Genomic DNA, 20,843 nt, shown 5'->3' with positions numbered 1-20,843 from the left:
TCATTAGGACTGTTCCATAACCAGTTCTCAAAGTTTCCTGTAATGATAAACATATTCTTGCCTAATTAATCATGCCATACCACTTTTGAGTTTAGGGAAGTTAAGTTTCTAAACAGGAAATCATATGATTTCTTCACTTCATAAATATTTGTGTTTAAATAAAGTATCTATATTACATTTATAATCAATTCGAGATGTTAACACTAAATGCATATAAATCAAACCCATTTTTGTCTTTTTTTTTTTTTAATATACGTATGAACACTGTTTAACATAAATGAAGGATTATTACACATAAATAAATTAATGGCATCTGAAGCATTTTTGTCTCTCTGGTCTCCGGCTAAAAAACTCGGGATACTGGGAGTCTTAGAAGACCTCGTTGGGATTGCCATTGGACTGATCGGCCTTTTGGCGAGCACGTGCCAGTTTGGCAGAAAGCTCCGATGATCGAATGGTTTTGTACTGCAAAATTGGATATTGGAATGGATTCGATTAGATTAGATAAGGTGAGGATATGTCCAAGAACTCACCTCGCAGAAATTCTTTTGCAGCACGATCTGGGAAATGAGGCGGCGACTCTCCCGCCGGCCAAAGTAACTTTCGATGGTGTGCGGTGATAGGGCGAAGATCTCCTCGCCGGATAGCGTGTGCAATCGTTTGATAATGATGTCCGAGAATCCCTTGCCCCGCAGCCACTCCTCCACCTCGCTTGGCTTTGAATTCTGGGTGATGAAGATTTCCGGCGTCTTAAGGATCTCGAGGTCCTTGCGCCTCTCTCGCTGCTGCTGCAGTAGACGCAGTTCATCATGCACGTCGCCCTGCATGTAGTAGAGCTGATCATCTGCCTCGCAATCATTGCGGGCCCGCATGGCTGGTAAGCGAATGAGATAAATACAAATATCATTATTATATTGTATTATTTTTTTTAATTTACTAGTGTACCCACCTGCTAGTGCTCCTGCCGCCGCCATGTTGCGTTTGAGTGTGCCACTGGGCGTGGGCGTTTGGCTATCGCTCGGTGGAGGCATCGGTGGTGGAACGGGCACGTTGGGCATCGAGAAGGTGCGCTGCATGGCCTTGCCATTGGCCGCCGGCTGCTCCACGGGAGCGGTATACATGGCCATTGTGTTGCGGTACAGCGGAGGAGGAATGGCCTCCTCGCCGCCGTTCTCCGTCAAAGCCATTGAGGCCAGCGACTCCGTGTCCCGGCCATTTACTCCGGGCTCAAAGTTGTACGGCGTGAGCACTGTGTGCGGCACGTAGCCAATGTTTCCGTACGAGTTACGGGCCTTCCACCAGTTGCGGGAGTCATCGATAATCTTGGAATCAGACGATTTATATGATAGTTATTATAAGGTCTGTTATCATGGTGATATGAAGGTAAGATCGCGTAATTGGGGAATCGATAAGATTGGTACCATGTATAGTAAACATGGTATAAAGTTAAAAATATAATCAATGTTTAGTAATTGCATTCAAAGTTTTTGTATTGATATAGTGTTACTGACCTCTCATTGGTAAGACATCTCAAATGCCTGAATTTAAAATTATTGAATCATATATATTACCGGCAATGAATTTTCATATCTTCACAACCAATACTTATCTAAAGCTTTTTTATATCAGTAACATTCCAAAACAAAAGATTAATATAAAAGTAAAAGACCTGTGCCTTATAAGATTTCAAATCATTCAGTTCTCACACGTGGACATTCCTATATATTTACAAAACTGTATTGTAACCCAAAATAATTGCCTCTTACATACATTCATACGTCAGCGAACGATTAAAAAAGCAAGTCGTTTTAAATGTTGTGCAAATCTTAATTAAAGGAACTTGAAATTGGGATAAATTTGGCTAAAAGATCTGAATGATAAGAACTGACATTAAAACCCCTTTCGATTATTATTAGGTACTTACCTCCAAATACTCTCCCTTTGTAACCTTTAGTTCCTTATCGTTGGTGGCCGACTTATTGAAGGTAACCTCGGCGATCTTGACATTTCGGCTCTCCAATCTACTCAGCCAGGTGCGATTTCCTAGACCTGGACTCGGGGGCATGGGAACCGGCACTGGCGAAGGCGTTGTGCTCTTTTTTAGAGCAGGAGCCAGGTACGGCACCTCCTCATCGACCACCCAATCGGGAGACCAATCGTCGTAGAAGATCGGATGATAAGAGCTCTTGTGATCCTTGAACTGATCCTTGGGAACCGTCCAGTTGGGACCGAGGCTCTGCCACAGCTGCATCTCGTTGGAGTCGAGGGTGCCATTGAGGAAGGCAATGGTCTCACGGCGCAGGAGGGGATTAAGTACCGCCTGCGGCAGACCCGCATCCACGTAGATATCGTTGCAAACCGTGACGATGGATTTAAGCGATATGAAGACATTGTGCACCGGATCGGCGGGCTTGGTGAATTGGTTCTGCAGCCGAACGGAGTATATAAGGGCCAGTTTCGCCTTGGCCAAAATGTCATGGAACTCGCTCTCGATTGGTGGTCGCGATCTCAGGACCAAAAGTCCCTCACCGTGGGGATTATGCTGTTCCTTGCGCAACTTTAGCTCGTTAAGCGCCTCGGCGGCATAATGAAGACGGGCCATGAACCGCTCGATGTCCTCGAAGCAGTGGTTTATCACCTGGACATCCCTCTCGGTCTGCTCCTTGTCTATGGCATTCTTCTCGGCTGCTATTCCGGCCACAGCAGCTGCTATTCCATACTGATCCTTGGCCTGCTGGTTCTGCGGCCTCTCCGGCTTGGGCAGCAGGATGGGCGTCTTGTTGCGATCCACTGTCACAGGGGTTCCCTTGCTTAGCTGAGAAATCGTGGTATTGGGATTATATAGATCGGGGATCTATTTATTCAACTCAACTCACCGTCTTTAGATCCTCAACCAAGAGCACGGAACTGACATCGGCCACCTATTAATGATCTAATTATTACAGATCTCAAAGTGCTGAAAAATCGTGGCTGCTCACCTGGAAGATGTGCATTTCGGTATTGCCCAGTGAGATTCCGGGCACTGAGAAAATGAGGATATTGTTGAATGACTCCTGCGGATGATCGCTTATAAAAGCCGTGGGCTCCGTGATCAGGCTCCCCGGAAAGTTCTCAATCTCCTTCATATCACTGTCCAGCATCACCAGCCACTGCCCATTGAAGCTCATGAACATCTTGTGCGGCCAAATGCCCCCGGTCTTTTCCAATTCGACCAGAAGCTTCATCTTCTCCTTCGGCTGCTTGACCTCAGCCTCGTTCTTCAGCTTAAAGGTGGCCAAGTGCTCCAGGGCATAGGTGGGCTTGACCTCGTCGTAGTGCCCATTTGCCTGATTCCCGCCAGGGACTCCATTTTCGTAGCCGTTTTGTGGCATCCTGAGAAATAGGGAAATGGGCATTCCAAATAACTATAGTTTTTTTTTTTTTTATCACTTATTGGTTGTTTCCATGTAAAGTTTGGCATTCAGGCGCACATATTGTAGAATATGAACTGCGCAATTCTTTGCCCTTCTTTTTGTTTTGTTGATAACACTACATTGCAACTAATGCATGACATAGAGGTAATTGACGATGAGTAATAGTTGCTCTTACACTTTTTAATACAAGGAAAATAGGTTAAACTTTAATAGTTCAATAGTAAAGAATTTTCTATCTTGTTCTGCATCTTTTACACTATAAATGCAGATCAAGGACGAAAAGATCTCTTTGTTTGAATGTTATGCTAACATAAACAGTAAAACACCGAAAATTTCCAAAGTGGCACTTTAAGTATACGGGTATATGATAGACAGGTGTTGGCAATGCTTCAATCTATGAGATAGCCTCCTGTCTATCACGCTTGATATTTGATATTTACCCATACTTGACCGAAATGGGTCGGAAGTATTTCAGGGTCCTATTGCCTGCTTTGACCATTGCGGCGGTGTGTAATCAAAGCGTTCTGGTAAACTATTGATTCCCAATGGGCAATGCGAATCAGATAGATGGCTACCATTAGATACCTTTGCATTTAGAAGTACATAGGTGTACATATGTACATAGGAGAGTACCTATTTCACCTGTGTGGTAGCTACCTGTCCGATTAGATAAACGCAATTGGCACTGTGTTTGCGATTGCTTTGCTTTTTCAGTTTGCTGGCGTTACTTTATTTCTGTTTTGCAGTTATCACAAGCCAGGAAATTCTTCGCTCATGAAGCAATCGTTAATGGCAGCTTATTACATAAGGACTCGAATATAAGAGTTAATCGCGTATTTTTAGGCCGTGATTGTGGGTCAATTATTTACCGCCGTGTTTCGAGATTTATTTATTGCTTTCACTGGCATGACATCAGATCCTAAGATACAGATGTCTGAGACATATCGTTGGTATGTTGATTTACGGGCTTAGAAGAACCGATGGATTGGTTACCTTGTGTGCTGCCCACTGTGCTCTTTATTTATTTATTTGCTCTTTTTTCTCGACCCGATCTACAACTCTCGACCCGCTGTGAATCGAATTCCAACTCCAACTAACTGACGTTGGCTGGCCCAAAGGGAATGGGAATCGGCGATATCAGCTGGCTCATTAATTGATTGCCTGAAATTGCGATGGTGCGTTATCGCAAAAGCAAAAGTGTGCCTTATCTCTTGGTGCTCATAGGCACTTTTTCAATCTTATCTGGAAGCAGAGCAACAAATACAAATACGAATACCATTCCTTATGAGAGAGTCTGCTACCCTTGGGCCTTGATTTTGATATCGGCCCACTGTGGGATCGTATGAAATGGTCAGCAGTTGACCCTGTTACCAACAACAAATCTTACTTTCAATTAAAGATAGTAATTACTAGGAATTTCTTTAAGTTCCATTAACACATTACTTAAATAGCTTATTATTGATTGGCGAAAAAGTGAAAGTGTTCTTGAATAAAACTTAAGTATAAGTTTTATATCGCAAAAATGCATCTCTATGGTTGTTTTAATCTTTACAGAAATCATTAAAAACGTCTTGATGACTATTTTTCAAAAAACGGAAATGAAAATTACTTATGTCATGACGTGCGCGCATAATTTCGATCAATTAAATCTACATACAACTTACTTTATATCTTATTCTACTCGTATTATCATATCATGTATTTTGTATGTTGCCTATGAATCATTCCTAACTTAAGAAAGTCCTTCATCATAAATAAAGAGCTTTAAAACAATCATGCTTAGGGTCTGGGGTAACTATTTTATTCGTTTATTGGCCAATAACTTTTATTGGAGCAAATTGTGACATTCTTGCCTTTTAATGACTACTACTTCACGTAATAACAGAAAAAAGCGACCCTCATTACAGTTGAAAATGGGAATTGTTGAAAATGGAAATACACGTACCGCACTGTCCGCAACACTTTCTGCAACAACTTTGAGTATAGTAATATTGCGTGACTTTAACGATCCGCTTCTGAATTGAGAGTTATCAAAAGTGTCAACCAGACACAATTGATCTGTAAATTCATGTCTATGTCATGTAATTCTACCTGTAATTCGATGTTCCCTTAGACAAAACGTATAGTTAACAACCAATATAGCAATAAGATAATAAGAATCAAGATTGAGGTATTTAATGAGTTTTGACTCTTATATATATTTTTTTTTGGTTTGGAAACAATCTTAAATGTGAGCAGCGTTGTTTTGTCAACCTCTAGACGTCTTCACAAGAGACCATTTGATTTCTGTAAGGAAACGCGAAAGAAAAAACAATCATTAAGGTTGTAGATAATTTTGGTTGCTGAGCTTATCACTCCAGTACTCAGTATAATATCAAATGTGAATCAAATTGTGTACGGACTGTGACTCAAGCGAGTGACAGGTGATCTATTATGATTTTTTTTCCAATACTAACCTGGCCGATGGCAACTGGAAGATATTCTGGGGAACAGCTGAAAGGCCGGAATTCAGGCAAAGGAGTTTGGTTCCATTGAAGTGGCGATATTGCTCCACCAGTTCAGTGTGTTTTTGGACAGCTTTTTGCTGGTTTTGTTTCAGAACATGTACGAATTGCTCAGCTATAAGAAAAGTAATTGAGTGATATATATACATTTGCTAGCAGTATAACTCATACAGATAATGCAACTGAAGGTGGGGCCAATGGATCCATGAACAGGATTCTCCGAAATACCACCCACAATGAGGTCCACATCAGCCCAACTGGCGTATATTGTTTTCAGCTTATCCAAGACCTTGTTGAATGAATATTTTAAAATTATATTAAAAAAAAATTAAAATATAAATAATAAATAAATAAAAGACCTACATCACTGGGAATGAAATGCTCAAAATCTTTCCAGCTTTCTACGGGTCTGGACAACACACACGATTCCAAGTACCGATAATATGGCAGCAGACCGTGATCTCTCCCCCTTTGGATATCGAAGGCCAAAATATCGGCATGGGTTGGCTTGGTGTCCTTGTGCCAGACGACCTGTTAGTTAAAAAATGAATTTCAGAAGCTATAAAATATCAAAATCATTTGGCTTACACCACCGGAGTAGGCAGCGTCCATCTTCATGGTCTCCTGATTGAGCAAACTCTCAAGGATGTTATTCAACTTTTGGGAAGTGTACTGCAACTTTGGTTTGTAGATTTCTTCCTTGAGCTCAAAAAGGTTTTTAGTTGGTAGCTCCTTGCTAATAAACACATATTGGTTGTTTCTGTAAGAAAGTTAAATGTTATTAAAAGTTTAAAGATTCTGGCCAACTTGTCGTATTAGTAATTTATATGGAAATGAATTTCTTAATTTATTCTTCATCAGATTGTGACACTCACTTCTCAGTACCGTAGACTACGTTATCCTTGGTCAGATTTAGGAGCTCATTGGGCAGCATAGAGAAGTAAAATCGAATGGCAGCCACCGCAAACTCATTGGAGACCTCCAAAGCACGATTAGGCTGTTTTCTCCTAATCTCACTGGACATCTTCTGGCCGAGCACCTCTGGCAGCCACTCCTCAATGACCACTCGACGATATATATCCACATTGACTGCCTTGGCAGCTTGGAAGAGCTTTTCATCGCTCCACCGGGGATTCCTTTGCTTCAGCTCGGCAGCCACTTTGTTGTGATTGCGCATGAAGATCGTGTAGATCAGTATGGAGAACGGACTGCTATTCACCCGCGAATCTCCGGCAGCAAAGCAGGTGCCATCACCAATTGTTGCCCTGGCGCAGAACGATGGTCCTTCCGTATCGGTGGCGATGGGCAGGAGGGCGTTGTCGAATTCTCCACGAGGAGTTGACCTTAACAAACCGCCCTCGAGAACACGCAACTTTCTCTCCGCCGCTGCGGTGAAACCATAGAGTTGCGATAGATCCAAGGACCCCGTGGCCTGGTTGAGCTACATACATATAATAGAAGTAAGCAATCAGTGATATTTTTACATGGTTTTTCACAATTGAATTCTTCTTACTTGTTCGGCGCCACCGAAATTGCAATCAGCCACGGCCAGAGCACTTCGCACATAGTTAAGGCAGCTGGGCACGTCGTATTTCCCACCGGGCTGGTACAGAATCGGAGCACATGCCGGGTGGTGGTGACGCGGCTGAAGGTTGATCTGGTCACGGCTGCAGCACTCTATTGGGGCTCCATTGCCTGGGAACGGAGAAATCGTTAATTGAAACAATTTTAACAATATAAATATATAAATTGATATACTTTGGTTTTAAGTATGTTAAGTACAAAAGGAAGAGGTCATCATATGAAACTCACTCATTGATTGCGACACCGGCTTGCTAAGATCATGCTCCACAAATTGAGCCCACTGAGGGAGGGCCAAATTGGAATTGCTTTCGAAGGTTTGTTGTTTGGAGATCTGAATGTGATCGGGCTCATACAGCTCCTTACTAATGGACCACGCAGCCGGCACTGTTTCGCGTCTTCCGGAATTGGGAAACATCTAAAAATACCATATAAACCATTTAATTCATCTTCTACATCCTGTTTTTCTGAGCGGATCGCACCTGATAGAAACCGTTCCTGTAGTGGCTGCTCCCAAGTAGCCTTCTGAAAGCATAGTGACCCTCTCGATTTCCCTTGAGTGAGTTCTCACACTCAGTTCGCAAGCTACTGCCCTCCGGAAGTGGTTTTTGCTCCAGGTAACTGCGGCACTTGTCTCCATCGATATTATTAGGCAGGCATTCGCTGTTGAAAACGAGCAAGCTGGACTTAAGGATCTTCAGGGCGAGCTTATTGTCCTTCTTCGAAGCTAGGCTTGGTAAAGTATCCAGAAGTTGAGCGTGTGAAAGGCTGCCGTTCTTAACAGTGATATCGGAACCTAATAGATTGTCCTCCAGTCTGAAAAAATGGTTAAGTAATATTATGTAAAATATAATGTTTAAATTTAAGCCCGAATACGGAAATATAAGTCGCGCACCAAGTTCAGCAGAAAAGTGTCACATCCTAAACATATCAGCGTAAGTCATTAAAGTTAACTGGTTTTCAAAGTAATCAGTTGTACAAACCGCTTTTGCCTATTTACTGAGTCCAACGCCGTTTCTACATATTGCAACCATTTCGAAGCAGGAATCCTGTTTAATTCGGCATTAACATCTCGGCTCGCTGAAGATTCATAAAATGATACAAATGAATTGGTTAAATTTAAGTTTATTCAGATGGGTAGTTTAATTTATAATTTTCATTATCATCATTTCTCTTGGGAATCTCAATTTCTAGGCGCCGTTTTAAGTAAATTGACTCATTTAAAGAAAACATGATTTATATCTACGGTATAATTGAATTGTTCTGGAATATTCCACAAATTGTCTTGTCAACACATTAATCAAGACAATTTAAAAGTACTATATCAAAGGTAACGATACAATCATAAAAAATGGCCTTTTGTGAATGGTTTCTATGCAGTCGTATTGTTATTGAAAGTGTGAATACCCTATTAAAGAGATATTTACCTGAATACAGTATGCTAATTCAAGTGAAATATCTCTGCATCTTACTCGAAAAATAAACATCAATTATTTCTCACGCTTATAGAAATCTATTTGGATCCGATCAGTAAACAATTGTTGATTGGGAATTCTTATTCAGCGATAAGCCCTCATATATGCGAACCTTGGGGTGAGCTTTTGGAATTTATTGGAATCTTTATCAACAAGTATATGCAAATGGGGTTTTTTGAATGTAACAATTTAGTAATGTTTATTACAATAAACAAATGTGAAAACCTGGTAAAAACCAATGCAGTCATTCATGATGATATAACGCTTGAGCACTCGCAGAAAGTGGAAAGTACATTTTACATTGATCAATAAAACAGTTTCCCATTTCTGTATATATTTTTAATACTTGTACTTAATTACAGGCTAAATAGTGCGTAGTGATTGTGGAAATTTATCGCTGTGAGACGACCAGCCTCCGCTTTACGAATGTCTTTCTGCTTTATCAATTAAATATTTATATACTTCAATAAAGTTTTTATTATCATAATAAACCGAATAACAAGCTATAAAATTAATAGGTTTCCCTCTATTTGGTCTACTTTTCTACACGAAGAAGACTGTGCTCTCTTAAAAGAAATTAGCACGAGAATGAGATACTTGACACCAAAATGTCTCTATAAACACAGAGTTTAATTTAAATACTGCTAGCGGACTCACAATTAGCATCGATTGTTGTCAATAATGATGCTCCTATTATGAAAGCCAGCAGGCAGATGTACTGAATTCCACCCATTGCAGTGTCTTTGTTCTAGAACTCGGATTTTTCAGCCACCGGTTGTGATTCACAAAATACCCGCACGTCAATGGGATTTAAGTCACGTCGCTAGCTTGTGATAAGGAAGTGATCCGAACTGCGACTCTATCGGACCTAATCCGCGCTTTCAGTCCAATTAAACCGTGTCGACGGCTCAGCGATTCGTAGACTACTGAGCTTGGGGGCAAATCTCGACAGAATCGAGTCGATGAGAATGAGAATGAGTCGGGTCGTTATCACGCACAAGGGAACCTCATCATCTGGATAATCATCATCATCATCATCTGGCTATCGTGCTGGCAGCAGACTCTCTCAGCGAATGAATAAAGTCGTACAAACGTAAACAAATGTTATTTTTGTTTTGGCTTGGTGAATCAAGCCACCCGTACAAAGCCGTACCAACACTAACATAATATGCAAATAAAGACCTCATCCGTGGGGTTCAGTTCTGCCCACGCCTTTGTCCGTCCATCTACTGATATATATGTAAAGATTTTATAAGCCATTATTAACGCCTGAGTTGATGGTTTGTCCGACAGATTGTTTAAATCCAGCGCCAAATTAATCGATAGGCTGAGCCAGTGGTTCACTAGTTCCGGCTTGAAACTAGTTCGTTTATTGAGTCACCCTAACATTACTACATGAATGTAAGAAAACTATCGATGGCGGTGGCAACAGTCCAACGATTGTTCCATCCCTATTCCTTCCACCTCTAATTTTCGGCTAAACAAGCGTTTTCTCATTTCTCAAAAAGCAATCAGATTTTATCAATAAAAGAGGACGATTTCACCAGCCATGGCAACTTTAGACGCGGAAGCCAACGAGGAGCAGTTCGGCAATGATCAGCCCAAGTCGATGTCGGGTCCAATCATTGGGATTATCTATCCGCCGCCGGAAGTTAGAAGCATCCTTTGCCAAAAAGAAAACAAACTTTTTTCTCAATTTAGCCATTTTTTACTCAAAATACATTCATTTAATACACATTTAGCGTTTCCCATACTCAGTTATCAAAGCTTTAACTATTAGATATCGTTGACAAGACCGCCAGTTTTGTGGCTCGCAATGGACCGGAATTCGAGGCGCGCATCCGCCAAAATGAGCTGGGCAATCCAAAGTTTAACTTCTTAAATGGCGGAGATCCCTACCACGCATACTACAGACACAAGGTCAACGAGTTCCGCGAGGGCAATGGTATGTTTTCGTTCACTTCCCATTAATACTTCCTCTTAATACATGAGACCGTTTCAGATGCCGGTATCACTGCCCTTGCCAGCATGAAGCAGCTGGCGGTGACCAGTGCCGCCCAACAGCGCCAGCAAGAGCTTCTCAAGCAAGTGGTGGAGCAGCAGTTCGTACCAAAGGAACCTCCACCTGAATTCGAGTTCATAGCCGATCCGCCCTCCATTTCGGCGCTGGATTTGTAAGTGTCCACTCGCCAGGAAGTTCCAATCGCTGTCTTATTGTCTTGCATATCTTTTCAGGGACATTGTGAAGCTAACTGCTCAATTTGTGGCCCGTAACGGCCGACAGTTTCTGACCAATCTTATGAGCCGGGAGCAGCGTAACTTTCAGTTTGACTTCCTGCGACCCCAGCACTCGCTCTTCCAGTACTTTACCAAGTTGCTGGAGCAGTATACCAAGGTCTTGATACCTCCAAAGGATTTGCTGGGCAAACTGCGTTCCGAGAGCGCACCGGGCAGGAGCAGCATGAACCAGGTGCTGGAGCAGGTTAAATATCGGGCCAACTGGCAGCGTCACCAAGAAGCACAACGCCGCCGTGAGGAGGAGAAGATCGAAAGGGAGCGCGTGGCCTATGCCCAAATCGATTGGCATGACTTTGTGGTGGTGGAGACGGTGGACTATCAGCCATTCGAATCGGGCAACTTCCCGCCACCCACGAATCCCGACGAGGTAGGAGCCCGTGTGCTAATGGAAGAGCGTCTAATGGACGAAGAGGGCGATACAGAAATGCAGATCGAGTCGGACGACGAGGGCGACTCCCAGGCTAACAACCTATTGGACAGCGGTCTGAAACTCTCGCAAATGGAGAACCGTGTGGGTATACAAATGAAGAACGTATCGTCGTATGGCCAGCCGACTGGCCCCAAGAGAGACAACACCCAGGTGCAAGACATGGACGAAGCCTCTAGTGATGAGGACACTCCAACCACTAAGTTGCAGCCATCTGTTGCGCCAATGCTGCCGCCCACCCACGACAAAGTGGTGGTCAAGAAATACGATCCTAAGGCAACGCAACCGAAGCAGGCGCCAATGCCTACGGATGAGTATCTCATCTCGCCGATTACAGGAGAGAAAATACCGGCTTCCAAGGTCTCGGAGCACATGCGCATCGGTCTATTGGATCCACGCTGGGTGGAACAGCGAGACAAGCATACTGTGGAGAAAATCAATCAAGACAATGTGTTCGCCGCGGGCACTGCCATCGAGGCGAGTCTCAAGCAACTGGCTGAGCGTCGTACGGATATCTTTGGTGTGGGCGACGAGGAGACCGTCATTGGTAAGAAGCTCGGCGAAGAGGAGACGAAGAAGGACGATCGCGTCACCTGGGACGGACACACGTCCAGCGTGGAGGCGGCCACGAGAGCAGCACGTGCAAATATCACTCTGGAGGAACAAATTCATCAAATCCACAAGGTTAAGGGACTGCTGCCCGACGAGGAGAAGGAGAAAATCGGCCCCAAACCGGTGGGCAACAAGGCGACGCTTTCAGCTCCGCCGCAGCCGTCAACCAAGTCGCAGCACAGTCACTCCAGCCAGAGTCAACACCACCAAGGTGGCGGAGGTGGTCACCACGGGCATCATAATCCTCATCATCACCATCCACCGCATCAGCAGGCGCCACCTCACCAGTCGCACCACCATCACCCGCCGCAGCAGCCTCAACCGGTGATGCAGCTGATGCAACTGCGTCCAACCATGATGCGTAAGTAACAAATAGTATGCAAATCTCGTCGAGGGCTTAGCGTTTTTATTTTGCAGAGCCGCCTTTTGGAGCTGGTGGTGGAGGCTACATGAACATGCAGCCTGGTGGAATCCCTCAGCAAATTGCACCTGCTCCACCTGTTGATATAATGGAGGAGGAGCCGCCTTCTAAAAAGATTCGAAGCGAGGACAACCTGATTCCAGAAGCAGACTTTATTGCCACCCACAAGGTAAGTTTGATTTTGATATCTGGCTATCTATTGGTATATAACCCATCTTAAATTATTTCAGAGCCCTGTGACCATTCAGGTTTTGGTACCCAATTCCGACAAATCAGAGTGGAAGCTTAATGGACAGATGATAGCCGTGACCATGGCACTTTCTGAACCCATTGCCAATCTGAAGACGAAGCTGCAGGACGAAACTGGCATGCCACCGGCCAAGCAGAAGATATTTTATGAGGTAAGAAATACAACTAATGTTTCGAAAACTATTATTTCAATAACATCTATCCTTCAGGGAATGTTCTTCAAAGACAGCAATACCATGGCTTTTTACAATCTGGTAAACGGAACCACGGTGCATTTACAGGTCAAGGAGCGTGGTGGACGCAAAAAGTAGGCGGATCAAAGATTAAAGGCATACCAGACACAATAAGGAGTGGGCCATATATAAAAATTTATTTGTATATGGTTTCGCATAAATTTGTAATAAATCGTCAATCACAGAATTTGTTAATTGCACTTAAGTTCTGTCAATTACAGGAGACGTTTAAGAAGGAATCAGTTTGTGAATGTACGGAGTATAAACTGGAATGTTACGTTGGGCTTTCGGAGAGTTTATGTGTTAGGATTGGACAGGACGCGCGCCATTTCGCGATATCGTTGTAGCATTGGAGCGTAGATTTCCTCGCTGTCCTTGTGTGGTTCGCATACAAGGCTCAGTTTGTTACTTGTCAGACTTAGGATATAATCTCGGTAACAGAGAGGCGTCACCCCATCACCTGCCTCTTGAAGGTACAGAGCGTAGGCGGATCGATAAGCGGCTCCCAGTAGGGCAGCCTCAAATCCTTCATCCTGCAAGAAACATGTTGCTTAAATTGCTTGCACTTGAGAAACAGTTGGTATGAACTAACCTGGATATGGACGGGAGCATTGAACACATCGGCAATTGTTTGCAGGATTGATTTGTTAACAGATGCGCCTCCTGTGACAAGGATTTGTGTCTCGGGTCCGAATTTGTAGCCAAGGTCTTCAGCCACAGCCCGGTGATGCAGCATCTGACCTTCAACTAGGGCTCGAATTTCGATTTGGGGCGAGCTGAATCTATAAAGCGAAAGAGGTCAGGAATATTTTATACATTTTAAAGAATTCAGTAGAAGGGAAATAGGCATTAAGAAAAAGTATAAACGACAAAAAACATGATCATGTTGGTAAAAAGTCATTTCTAAAAATAACTATTTACAGATGTCTGTTAACTGATTATGAGTCATTGCTTTCATGTCGGACCTAAAACAGCTAAATTTTCAATCAGACTTACTTGATTACACCCCTAGCCGCGTCCGGGGAACTGGGATCCATTTCCCTGTTCCATCGCAGAATACCCTGCGCCTTGGGAATGATTTCCATGTCGTTAAAGTGCACGGCCATGTTCCCAAAGTTTCCACGGGGCGTGGAGTCGAGATACTCATTGAATTTATCCCAATCGCCGCCGGTTGTCTTCTTGTTCATTTCCTCACGGACCAATGAAGCATTTCTAAAACTGAAAAAGACATTTAAATAAACTAATTTTAAGATATAATGTCCCAGGAATAATTTACCATAGAAGGCCCATGAATTCTTCCGTTTCAGTTGGATGGCAGAGTATATGACCCTCCTCCCAGTTTAGCGGCTCCTTCAAGCTCATCATTAGGGTGTCACTTGTGCCCATGGAAATGGTAAGCCAGCTGCTGCCCACCAACATTCCAGACAGCGCCGAAGGATTGTCCCCCGTGCTAGCAGCCACTTTGCAATCGGGCGAAAAACTAAAGCGCTCCACAAAGTACGGAGAGACGTTGCCTAAAATCGAATTTGGACTGACCGGAATGTCCAGGCGCTTGTCCAAATCGGGTGCACAAACATTTAGGCATTCTTTGGACCAGTTCTTCTTGCGGATGTCCAGCAGATTCATGCCGGAACCATCACTGAAGTCAATTGGAGCGACGGAGCCCAGAAATAGCGATGATATAAAACTGCTGACCAATGAGATTCGGTTGGCCTCTTCGTAGGCGTGGCAGCGTTGCTGATATATCTTTCTAATTTGGGGACCCGTAAAACGTTCGTAGCACTTCGAGCCCGTCAGTTCCACCATGTTAAGTTTGCCACCAACAGCCATCTCCATCTCTAGGCACTGTTTGGTGGTGGTGGCGTCCATCCAAATCGGAGTACGATTTACCACAAAGGCGGAGTCGTCGATTTGTGCGTGAAGGAACTTCTCGGAATCGAGGTTTTGCAGCGTGTTGATTCCATGTTTGGACCAGTAGAGCGATCCGTGCTGCTGTCCGGAGCCACTGATGGCAGCTACGGTGCTAAGATCCGCTTGCTGCATAACCAGTCGGTCCAGGACAATGTCCATGGCCTTCACCCACATCACTGGTTGTACAAAGTATCTAAAGAAGAACAAGTAAAGGTGGAGTCAGGTTAGCACATATATATTTTATAGTACCCATTGTATATATGGTCCCTGTTATAGGAAGGTTAAAAAAAACTTGAAGTGATAGAGACCCATTGTGGTGTAATAAAACAACTGCTATGAAATAGGGCCCTAAGTATTATCGGACAAATACCCCACAGCGCAAGATATAAAAACGTAAAATATATCCCCCTATTTGCTTTACGCAAACAATCATCCCATTAAAATCTTCAATTGGAGTAATGGATAGTGGTGAAACAGACTCACTCATTTTTGATGGATCCAGCGTTGGCTCCACCGGTGGTCCGGAACTCCGGCAAGTCGGTGTCGAATTTCACTTCAGCCGCGGCAACCACCTCCAAACTGGAGCCCAGCAGGACGGCTTTGAGCTGAGAGGAGTAAATGGGGCAGCAATTAGCGATATGGAGACACACCTCGAAAATAACGATCAAACATAGAGGGCAACTAGGAGTCACCGCCAGCGTCATTCAGGGATTGTGAAAGTTATTGCGGCTCTATTAAGATAATGTCGGGGGCCAATACCTCCGAACATGAATTTCAATAATCAAACCATAATAGTTAAATCGGTTGGCGCTCGCGTCTTTAGCAGATAAGCGAAAATCGAGCCCCGGTCACCGCAACTGATAAGAGTAGTTCGTGTTTCAAGTTCCCGAGTACCGTTTGACCTTTTCCAGTAACACCATTCGCACGCAATTGGCCCAGATGTAGTCGATTTGGAGACGCCTCCACATCTCAGATGCAAAGATACTACGTAGGCAGTTCCAGTTCTCACCTTTTGCGTGCTCAAGTCGAAGCCAAGAAAGGTTCGTTTCAGCTGCTTTGGCGGACCCATGTTCAAACTGCTTCCGGATCTGTTGGGAGTTGGGGAAATTAAACACAGCACCGCATGCGGCACTGCCCGATTCCACGGCTTTAATACCCGGAGAGCACGAGAGACTTGGCTTTTGTTGACGGTACCACAATTATTTGATTTGTTAGTGTGACCGTCGCTGGAAGAAAAACTATCATGTTTCATGTTTTCGTTGGCGCGCTTTTCAAATGTGCACTTGACTTAGAAATCTGTTAAAATGGATAAGCAATGCACAAAGTTTGGACAAAATAAGATTAATGCATGGTAAAATAATTCATTAAAGAATCCTTTTCAAGGACCTACAAGTATTTCAGAAGTATTAACAGTTTAATTAACTTTGCAAATATCGGAAACAAGGTATATGTAGAAAAACTTAACTTTAGAAGTCTCTTTATAATAAAAAGTTTTAAAAAATTACCTCTGACTTCATTTCTAGACTTTACGATATTCAAAAAGCAGGTTGGCAGCGCCACGCTAGTGTTATTTGGTATAATCTAACGGCTCATTACGCTGCCACACTTTTATTTTGCCAAGAAGGAAATCGCTAGTTAATGATTACAATTGGGAAATTAAATTAAATTGATGAGATATTTAAGTCCGCCTAAGTGAATATGTCGCTAGATTATGAGAAGATGAGCTGGTCGGGTAAGTTTTCGGCTTTTCCCGGCTCCAGACAGGTGCAGACCACGTCAGTGGGTTGCTCCCAATTGCCATGAATGAAAAGTGCCGTATCATAAGCGTATGATCATCCTTTCAGATGTACGGGATCAGTTCAGAACGTGGCGCGAGGAGACGGGTCGCCACAGCGAGGAGGTGGTCCAGCTGTGGGTTGCTGTGCTAGAGGACAAGGTGCACAAGACCGGCAACGAGCGGCATCTCATCCTGGAGCAGGTGATCATCGCGGCATTGGATACGGCTCGCTTTGACATCGCCACCAAGTGTACCAAGCAGCTGTCCCTCGAGTTCCCGGGCAGCCTGCGCGTGATGAAGTTCAAAGCGATGCGCTACGAGGCCCTGGAGCAGTACGATGAGGCCGACGAGGTCCTGGATGCAATCATTGCTAAGGACGAGACAAATGCCGCGCCCAGGAAGCGCAAGATTGCCATCCTTAAGGCCCGTGGTCGTCGCCTGGAGGCCATCAAGGAGCTCAACGAGTATCTGAAGAAGTAAGAAAGCTAAGTTCATGGTGTTTTTGGAAGAACGGAACCAAATTAGTTTCCGGCATCCGGTTGCTAGACAACTACTTATCTTACCATGTACGATAATCTCATAACTATTTAATATTCCTTCAGGTTTATGTCTGACCAGGAGGCATGGCATGAGCTGTGCAACATGTATCTGGCTGAAGGCGAGTTTGGCAAAGCTGCCTTCTGCATGGAGGAGGTTTTGCTGCACAATCCGCATAGCCATCTAATACACCAGCGTTTGGCAGAAATACGATACACAATGGTGAGCTATATAAGCCCACTAACCAGTAATGAAGTCCATCTTATGAATTAATTTTCTTTCAGGGTGGCGTCGAGAATATGGAATCGGCTCGCACTTACTATTCGCAGGCCCTGAAGCTTAATCCGCATAACTTGAGGGCCCTTTATGGCATTTACTTGTGCTGCAACCATTTGGACAACTCTCGTGCTGTGAGCTCCAAACGGAAGGAGCTGCAAAAGTTGAGTCAATGGGCCCTCGAACAACTTTTGACTAAACAAACGATTGTACCCTTGGAGGCTGCCTTTGGAAACCTGGAAATTAAATCGAATTGACCAATATAAGCACTAATAATTTGTGCAATAGATGCCAGAATGTAATGGTTCCAAATATTCTCAGAAGTGGGTTTCCAGTTTCTGTTCTTTAAGCAGGTTACATAGATAAACAATTAAAGAAATAGGAGTAAAAACAATTTTATAGTCAGTGCATCCAAGCAACTGTTTTTGGTGGTCTAGTATTGTTGACGGCATTGAAACCGGATAATTTAAAACATTTATTATTGAGGTAGGCAAAAATAGTCCTGTAATAAATTTAGATTAAACGCAATGAACTGCTTTGAATCATACTTTTAATCTTTGGCCTCAAGTTTTAAGCAATATTAACTCGTGCCCATGTGCTTACATCCGTAAAATTAATCGGGCACTGAACGACATTCAGAATAAGTCGAAGAACATTTATTCTGAAGATGGTGCCTATTGTATACTTGACTATTCGCTGAGGTCATTGACTCTTATTATTGTAAAAATTGCTTTAATGCACTAGATTAATTCTCACTAGGTTTGTGCGTGTCCATCGTCATACAATTGCAAATTTATATACGTACATGGCAATAACCATATGCATATTTACTTGCATAGCACTGTAGGTGCAATCGACGACTGCAGGGCAGCGAGGGCAGCGCTGATAATCCAGCGGACGGTTAAAAATAGTCCAACAATGGGACAGAATGCAATCAGTGGAATACCCCTCCCTCCTTCGGCATATTACTTCAGTTTGTGGAGGAGCCGTTGCCAAACATCCGTCCGCTGTGCGATTTTCTGGAATACTTTGGACGGATGATGTCCTTGAAAGTGAATGCGGATGCGAGTGGAGGCTTTTCCGAATTGCTCGTGGAGTCCGGACCCTGTCCTTGTGAGGAAGACAGCGTCGCATAAGCTGCATTCCTGCTGGTTGGAAGTCCATCGAGATATTTTAGCTGGGGAAGCACCTGTAGTATATACTCGCGGGGTCCTTGGCCCCCGAAAACTGTGCGGATGCCAGGATTCCCCATGCAAGAGAGCTGATCCAGCGCAGGACAGTGCCGTTCGATGCGGTGTATCCAATCGGTTATATTTGCTATATCGCAATTGTTGATCCTGCAAGACGAATAGAATATGTGTTATTGCGTGGACCCATGTATGCAAGATTCAGGGTAATCACCACAAGATCCTTAAGCTCGGCAAATAAGGAAAAGTGTTTATGTCCAGGTTTACGTTGCGGTCCAGGATTAAAGTGTCCAGATCCTCGAAAAAGGAGAGAAATCTCAAGTTTCGGAAATCATTGTGACTCAAATCGAGAAACTTGGTCTGCGCTGCGAATTTGTCGGCCAGTCGCCGCGGAATTGTCTTCAGGTTCTCATAGGCCAGCGAAATGCGTCCGTTGTCCTCTAGGATGCTTTCCGAAAATGATACATCTTCACTTGGACAACTGCTGATGGAAATGTTGCCACTAAAGGAATACGGATTCGGCGTAATCATCTTCCCCACGTTGTCTTCGGTCAGCAAAACGTCGTTATATTCGTAGTTCAAGCTCTCCAGCGACTGAATGTTGGCACAATTCCTGAGGACCTCCGTTAGGCAGGGATTCAACGGGCTGGAAGCGGGATATTTTGGTCATTACATGGATTTTTGAATGCCTATCTACTACCTGTCTTCGGAGTTGGAGCGTTCAGAGGTCGATGTTCCAGACATAACGGCGTAGATCTACATAACTGGCAGCAGCTCCTATTCTTGGTGTTTTCCAATCGGGATCGGGACTCCGTCGGATGGTATTTATTTTGGTCCAACGTCTGTGGTAGACTGAGGGAAAAATGACACTTGACTCTCGCTCCGCGCAGATTATCTGGATCTTCCGCTCCCCAAGCAAACACATACCCATATCTGTGAGTGTATTGAAACAATTGTCATCTCGGTGGTCACAATCACCCAACGCACTCAAAGTACACTCGAAAAAAGCTCTGTTGGAAATGTAAACATGTAGTGAATCTTTTCTGCCACAATTCCTCCTTATTTTGAGATAAGTTTATAAATAAACGTTTTTTTTTCTCTGTAAAATTACTCGTTCAGATTAGTAAGTGTAAATGCACAAGTCGAGAACAACAAAGTAAGGTATGAGGAAGAAATCTCTATTGTTTTTCCTTTGTTGATGCTGATACTCTTCCACGGAATTATCTACGGAGATGGTGTGTTAGTTTTGCTGAACGCTTGGTATACTATTTAGTTATTGGTTTACCGAACTACTTATCCAGTTAGGAGTACGTTTGGTAAGAGGGTTTAAGGTGTTCTTTCTTATCTCTTTTATCAAACTCAGGAACTTTGTATTACCTTACGTGGCTGGGAACAATTGGACCATGTTAATGCGCTGCAAATAATTAATAAGAGCTCCTTGTAATATAAATCACATTTATTTACTTGTTTGTTCATATAGAGCTAAGTTGATCGATTGTGTCGTATGCCGAGTGCACTCAGAAACGGAAGGGAAACGTGAAAATATGTTGATTATGTGACTATACATATATACTAACATAAGTAAGCCATATGACTTCCTTAATTATCCAATAGGAATCTAAATTTATAATGTTTTCCGGTTGATCTTTTGAATTGGACTTTAAGATATTTGAATGGCAGAACGCAAAGGGTACTCTGCAAAAATGTTATTACTTGTACCCATCTTGTACCCATATCTGGCATACCACAAGGGAAACACCTAGGTTCGCTCCTTTTTACCGTATTCATTAATGACCTAGTTATTATAGTTATATCACCTTCTCGTTTACTTATGTATGCAGATGAGAGGAAAGGATATATATACATCATTGGATCGGAAACGCTTTCTTTTACAAACTAGTCAACAAATCCTGCATACTGTGTAACTGTAGAGTAGAGTCTT

At 43.4% G+C, this 20,843-nt stretch overlaps 6 protein-coding genes, 1 long non-coding RNA gene and 1 other non-coding gene across 11 annotated transcripts, besides 1 other annotated feature; 3 read left to right on the top strand and 5 right to left on the bottom strand.

Annotated features, from left to right (window-relative positions):
- Positions 1-248: 248 nt before the first annotated feature.
- Positions 249-4,513, bottom strand: CG8907 (uncharacterized protein). Of its 2 annotated transcripts, none has more exons than NM_142328.4 (7): positions 4,407-4,513; positions 2,979-3,372; positions 2,877-2,921; positions 1,925-2,815; positions 950-1,322; positions 534-874; positions 249-465 (listed from the first exon to the last, which is right to left on the bottom strand). In NM_142328.4, exons 2-7 carry the CDS (start codon positions 3,369-3,371, stop codon positions 370-372), a joined length of 2,139 nt encoding a protein of 712 aa, NP_650585.1. In that variant the 5' UTR covers position 3,372; positions 4,407-4,513; the 3' UTR covers positions 249-369. The 2 variants fall into 2 exon arrangements, with proteins under 2 accessions (NP_650585.1, NP_001247146.1); NM_001260217.2 differs by lacking the exon at positions 4,407-4,513 and adding an exon at positions 3,854-3,952.
- A 1,060-nt stretch (positions 4,514-5,573) lies between these two features.
- Positions 5,574-9,907, bottom strand: Irc (Immune-regulated catalase). 2 transcript variants are annotated; one of them, NM_001275724.1, is made up of 11 exons: positions 9,631-9,907; positions 8,482-8,578; positions 7,981-8,314; positions 7,730-7,916; positions 7,431-7,612; positions 6,793-7,358; positions 6,506-6,677; positions 6,281-6,448; positions 6,089-6,206; positions 5,870-6,032; positions 5,574-5,699 (listed from the first exon to the last, which is right to left on the bottom strand). In NM_001275724.1, exons 1-11 carry the CDS (start codon positions 9,704-9,706, stop codon positions 5,669-5,671), a joined length of 2,094 nt encoding a protein of 697 aa, NP_001262653.1. In that variant the 5' UTR covers positions 9,707-9,907; the 3' UTR covers positions 5,574-5,668. The 2 variants fall into 2 exon arrangements, with proteins under 2 accessions (NP_001262653.1, NP_650584.1); NM_142327.3 differs by having other exon boundaries at positions 5,623-5,699.
- A 519-nt stretch (positions 9,908-10,426) lies between these two features.
- Positions 10,427-13,398, top strand: Sf3a1 (Splicing factor 3a subunit 1). Its single transcript, NM_142326.3, has 7 exons — positions 10,427-10,631; positions 10,754-10,918; positions 10,976-11,147; positions 11,209-12,671; positions 12,728-12,900; positions 12,962-13,132; positions 13,190-13,398. Exons 1-7 carry the CDS (start codon positions 10,523-10,525, stop codon positions 13,289-13,291), a joined length of 2,355 nt encoding a protein of 784 aa, NP_650583.1. The 5' UTR covers positions 10,427-10,522; the 3' UTR covers positions 13,292-13,398.
- Positions 13,333-16,336, bottom strand: CG3534 (uncharacterized protein). The gene is made up of 6 exons (NM_142325.3): positions 16,134-16,336; positions 15,608-15,729; positions 14,490-15,317; positions 14,210-14,431; positions 13,806-13,995; positions 13,333-13,746 (listed from the first exon to the last, which is right to left on the bottom strand). Exons 1-6 carry the CDS (start codon positions 16,191-16,193, stop codon positions 13,510-13,512), a joined length of 1,659 nt encoding a protein of 552 aa, NP_650582.1. The 5' UTR covers positions 16,194-16,336; the 3' UTR covers positions 13,333-13,509.
- A 374-nt stretch (positions 16,337-16,710) lies between these two features.
- On the top strand, positions 16,711-18,240 carry EMC2A (ER membrane protein complex subunit 2A). Of its 2 annotated transcripts, none has more exons than NM_142324.2 (4): positions 16,711-16,856; positions 16,969-17,377; positions 17,504-17,660; positions 17,723-18,240. In NM_142324.2, the coding sequence occupies exons 1-4, from the start codon at positions 16,823-16,825 to the stop codon at positions 17,969-17,971; spliced, it is 849 nt and encodes a 282-aa protein (NP_650581.1). In that variant the 5' UTR covers positions 16,711-16,822; the 3' UTR covers positions 17,972-18,240. The 2 variants fall into 2 exon arrangements, with proteins under 2 accessions (NP_650581.1, NP_001262652.1); NM_001275723.1 differs by having other exon boundaries at positions 17,723-18,099.
- Positions 18,241-18,249: 9 nt separating this feature from the next.
- CG31274 (uncharacterized protein) lies at positions 18,250-19,766 on the bottom strand. The gene is made up of 3 exons (NM_169737.3): positions 19,602-19,766; positions 19,116-19,547; positions 18,250-19,051 (listed from the first exon to the last, which is right to left on the bottom strand). The coding sequence occupies exons 1-3, from the start codon at positions 19,643-19,645 to the stop codon at positions 18,685-18,687; spliced, it is 843 nt and encodes a 280-aa protein (NP_732186.1). The 5' UTR covers positions 19,646-19,766; the 3' UTR covers positions 18,250-18,684.
- Positions 18,741-20,004, top strand: asRNA:CR45213 (antisense RNA:CR45213). Its single transcript, NR_125193.1, has one exon.
- lncRNA:CR45221 (long non-coding RNA:CR45221) lies at positions 19,806-20,804 on the bottom strand. Its single transcript, NR_125192.1, has 3 exons — positions 20,719-20,804; positions 20,279-20,315; positions 19,806-19,911 (listed from the first exon to the last, which is right to left on the bottom strand). It is a non-coding gene; the product is annotated as a long non-coding RNA:CR45221 (long non-coding RNA).
- Positions 20,466-20,746: a mobile genetic element.
- Positions 20,805-20,843: the final 39 nt, after the last annotated feature.

The sequence above is a fragment of the Drosophila melanogaster genome, chromosome 3R (genome assembly GCF_000001215.4).
Source record: "Drosophila melanogaster chromosome 3R".
In the NCBI taxonomy this organism is placed as follows: domain Eukaryota; kingdom Metazoa; phylum Arthropoda; class Insecta; order Diptera; family Drosophilidae; genus Drosophila; species Drosophila melanogaster.
This window is presented reverse-complemented; position numbering and strand designations above follow the sequence as displayed.

What these genes read in the sequence shown, in the direction of transcription:
- CG8907 (NM_001260217.2), bottom strand. Translation starts at nt 3,912, where the DNA reads ATGGTCAAAGCAGGCAATAGGACCCTGAAATACTTCCGACCCATTTCG. An exon ending in CAAAGGGAGAGTATTTGGAG is followed by an intron (nt 1,323 to 1,924) that starts GTAAGTACCTAA and finishes TCTGATTCCAAG; the next exon opens with ATTATCGATGACTCCCGCAA. An exon ending in GGCGGCAGGAGCACTAGCAG is followed by an intron (nt 875 to 949) that starts GTGGGTACACTA and finishes TTCGCTTACCAG; the next exon opens with CCATGCGGGCCCGCAATGAT.
- Irc (NM_001275724.1), bottom strand. Translation starts at nt 9,706, where the DNA reads ATGGGTGGAATTCAGTACATCTGCCTGCTGGCTTTCATAATAGGAGCA. An exon ending in GACAACAATCGATGCTAATT is followed by an intron (nt 8,579 to 9,630) that starts GTGAGTCCGCTA and finishes ATGAATCTTCAG; the next exon opens with CGAGCCGAGATGTTAATGCC. An exon ending in GTAGTCTACGGTACTGAGAA is followed by an intron (nt 6,678 to 6,792) that starts GTGAGTGTCACA and finishes ACTTTCTTACAG; the next exon opens with AAACAACCAATATGTGTTTA.
- Sf3a1 (NM_142326.3), top strand. Translation starts at nt 10,523, where the DNA reads ATGGCAACTTTAGACGCGGAAGCCAACGAGGAGCAGTTCGGCAATGAT. An exon ending in CGAGTTCCGCGAGGGCAATG is followed by an intron (nt 10,919 to 10,975) that starts GTATGTTTTCGT and finishes AGACCGTTTCAG; the next exon opens with ATGCCGGTATCACTGCCCTT. An exon ending in ACTGCGTCCAACCATGATGC is followed by an intron (nt 12,672 to 12,727) that starts GTAAGTAACAAA and finishes TTTATTTTGCAG; the next exon opens with AGCCGCCTTTTGGAGCTGGT.
- CG3534 (NM_142325.3), bottom strand. Translation starts at nt 16,193, where the DNA reads ATGGGTCCGCCAAAGCAGCTGAAACGAACCTTTCTTGGCTTCGACTTG. An exon ending in TCGACTTGAGCACGCAAAAG is followed by an intron (nt 15,730 to 16,133) that starts GTGAGAACTGGA and finishes TACTCCTCTCAG; the next exon opens with CTCAAAGCCGTCCTGCTGGG. An exon ending in ATGCTCCCGTCCATATCCAG is followed by an intron (nt 13,747 to 13,805) that starts GTTAGTTCATAC and finishes TGTTTCTTGCAG; the next exon opens with GATGAAGGATTTGAGGCTGC.
- EMC2A (NM_142324.2), top strand. Translation starts at nt 16,823, where the DNA reads ATGTCGCTAGATTATGAGAAGATGAGCTGGTCGG. An exon ending in TGAGAAGATGAGCTGGTCGG is followed by an intron (nt 16,857 to 16,968) that starts GTAAGTTTTCGG and finishes TCATCCTTTCAG; the next exon opens with ATGTACGGGATCAGTTCAGA. An exon ending in CTCAACGAGTATCTGAAGAA is followed by an intron (nt 17,378 to 17,503) that starts GTAAGAAAGCTA and finishes ATATTCCTTCAG; the next exon opens with GTTTATGTCTGACCAGGAGG.
- CG31274 (NM_169737.3), bottom strand. Translation starts at nt 19,645, where the DNA reads ATGTCTGGAACATCGACCTCTGAACGCTCCAACTCCGAAGACAG. An exon ending in CGCTCCAACTCCGAAGACAG is followed by an intron (nt 19,548 to 19,601) that starts GTAGTAGATAGG and finishes TCCCGCTTCCAG; the next exon opens with CCCGTTGAATCCCTGCCTAA. An exon ending in CCGAGCTTAAGGATCTTGTG is followed by an intron (nt 19,052 to 19,115) that starts GTGATTACCCTG and finishes TTCGTCTTGCAG; the next exon opens with GATCAACAATTGCGATATAG.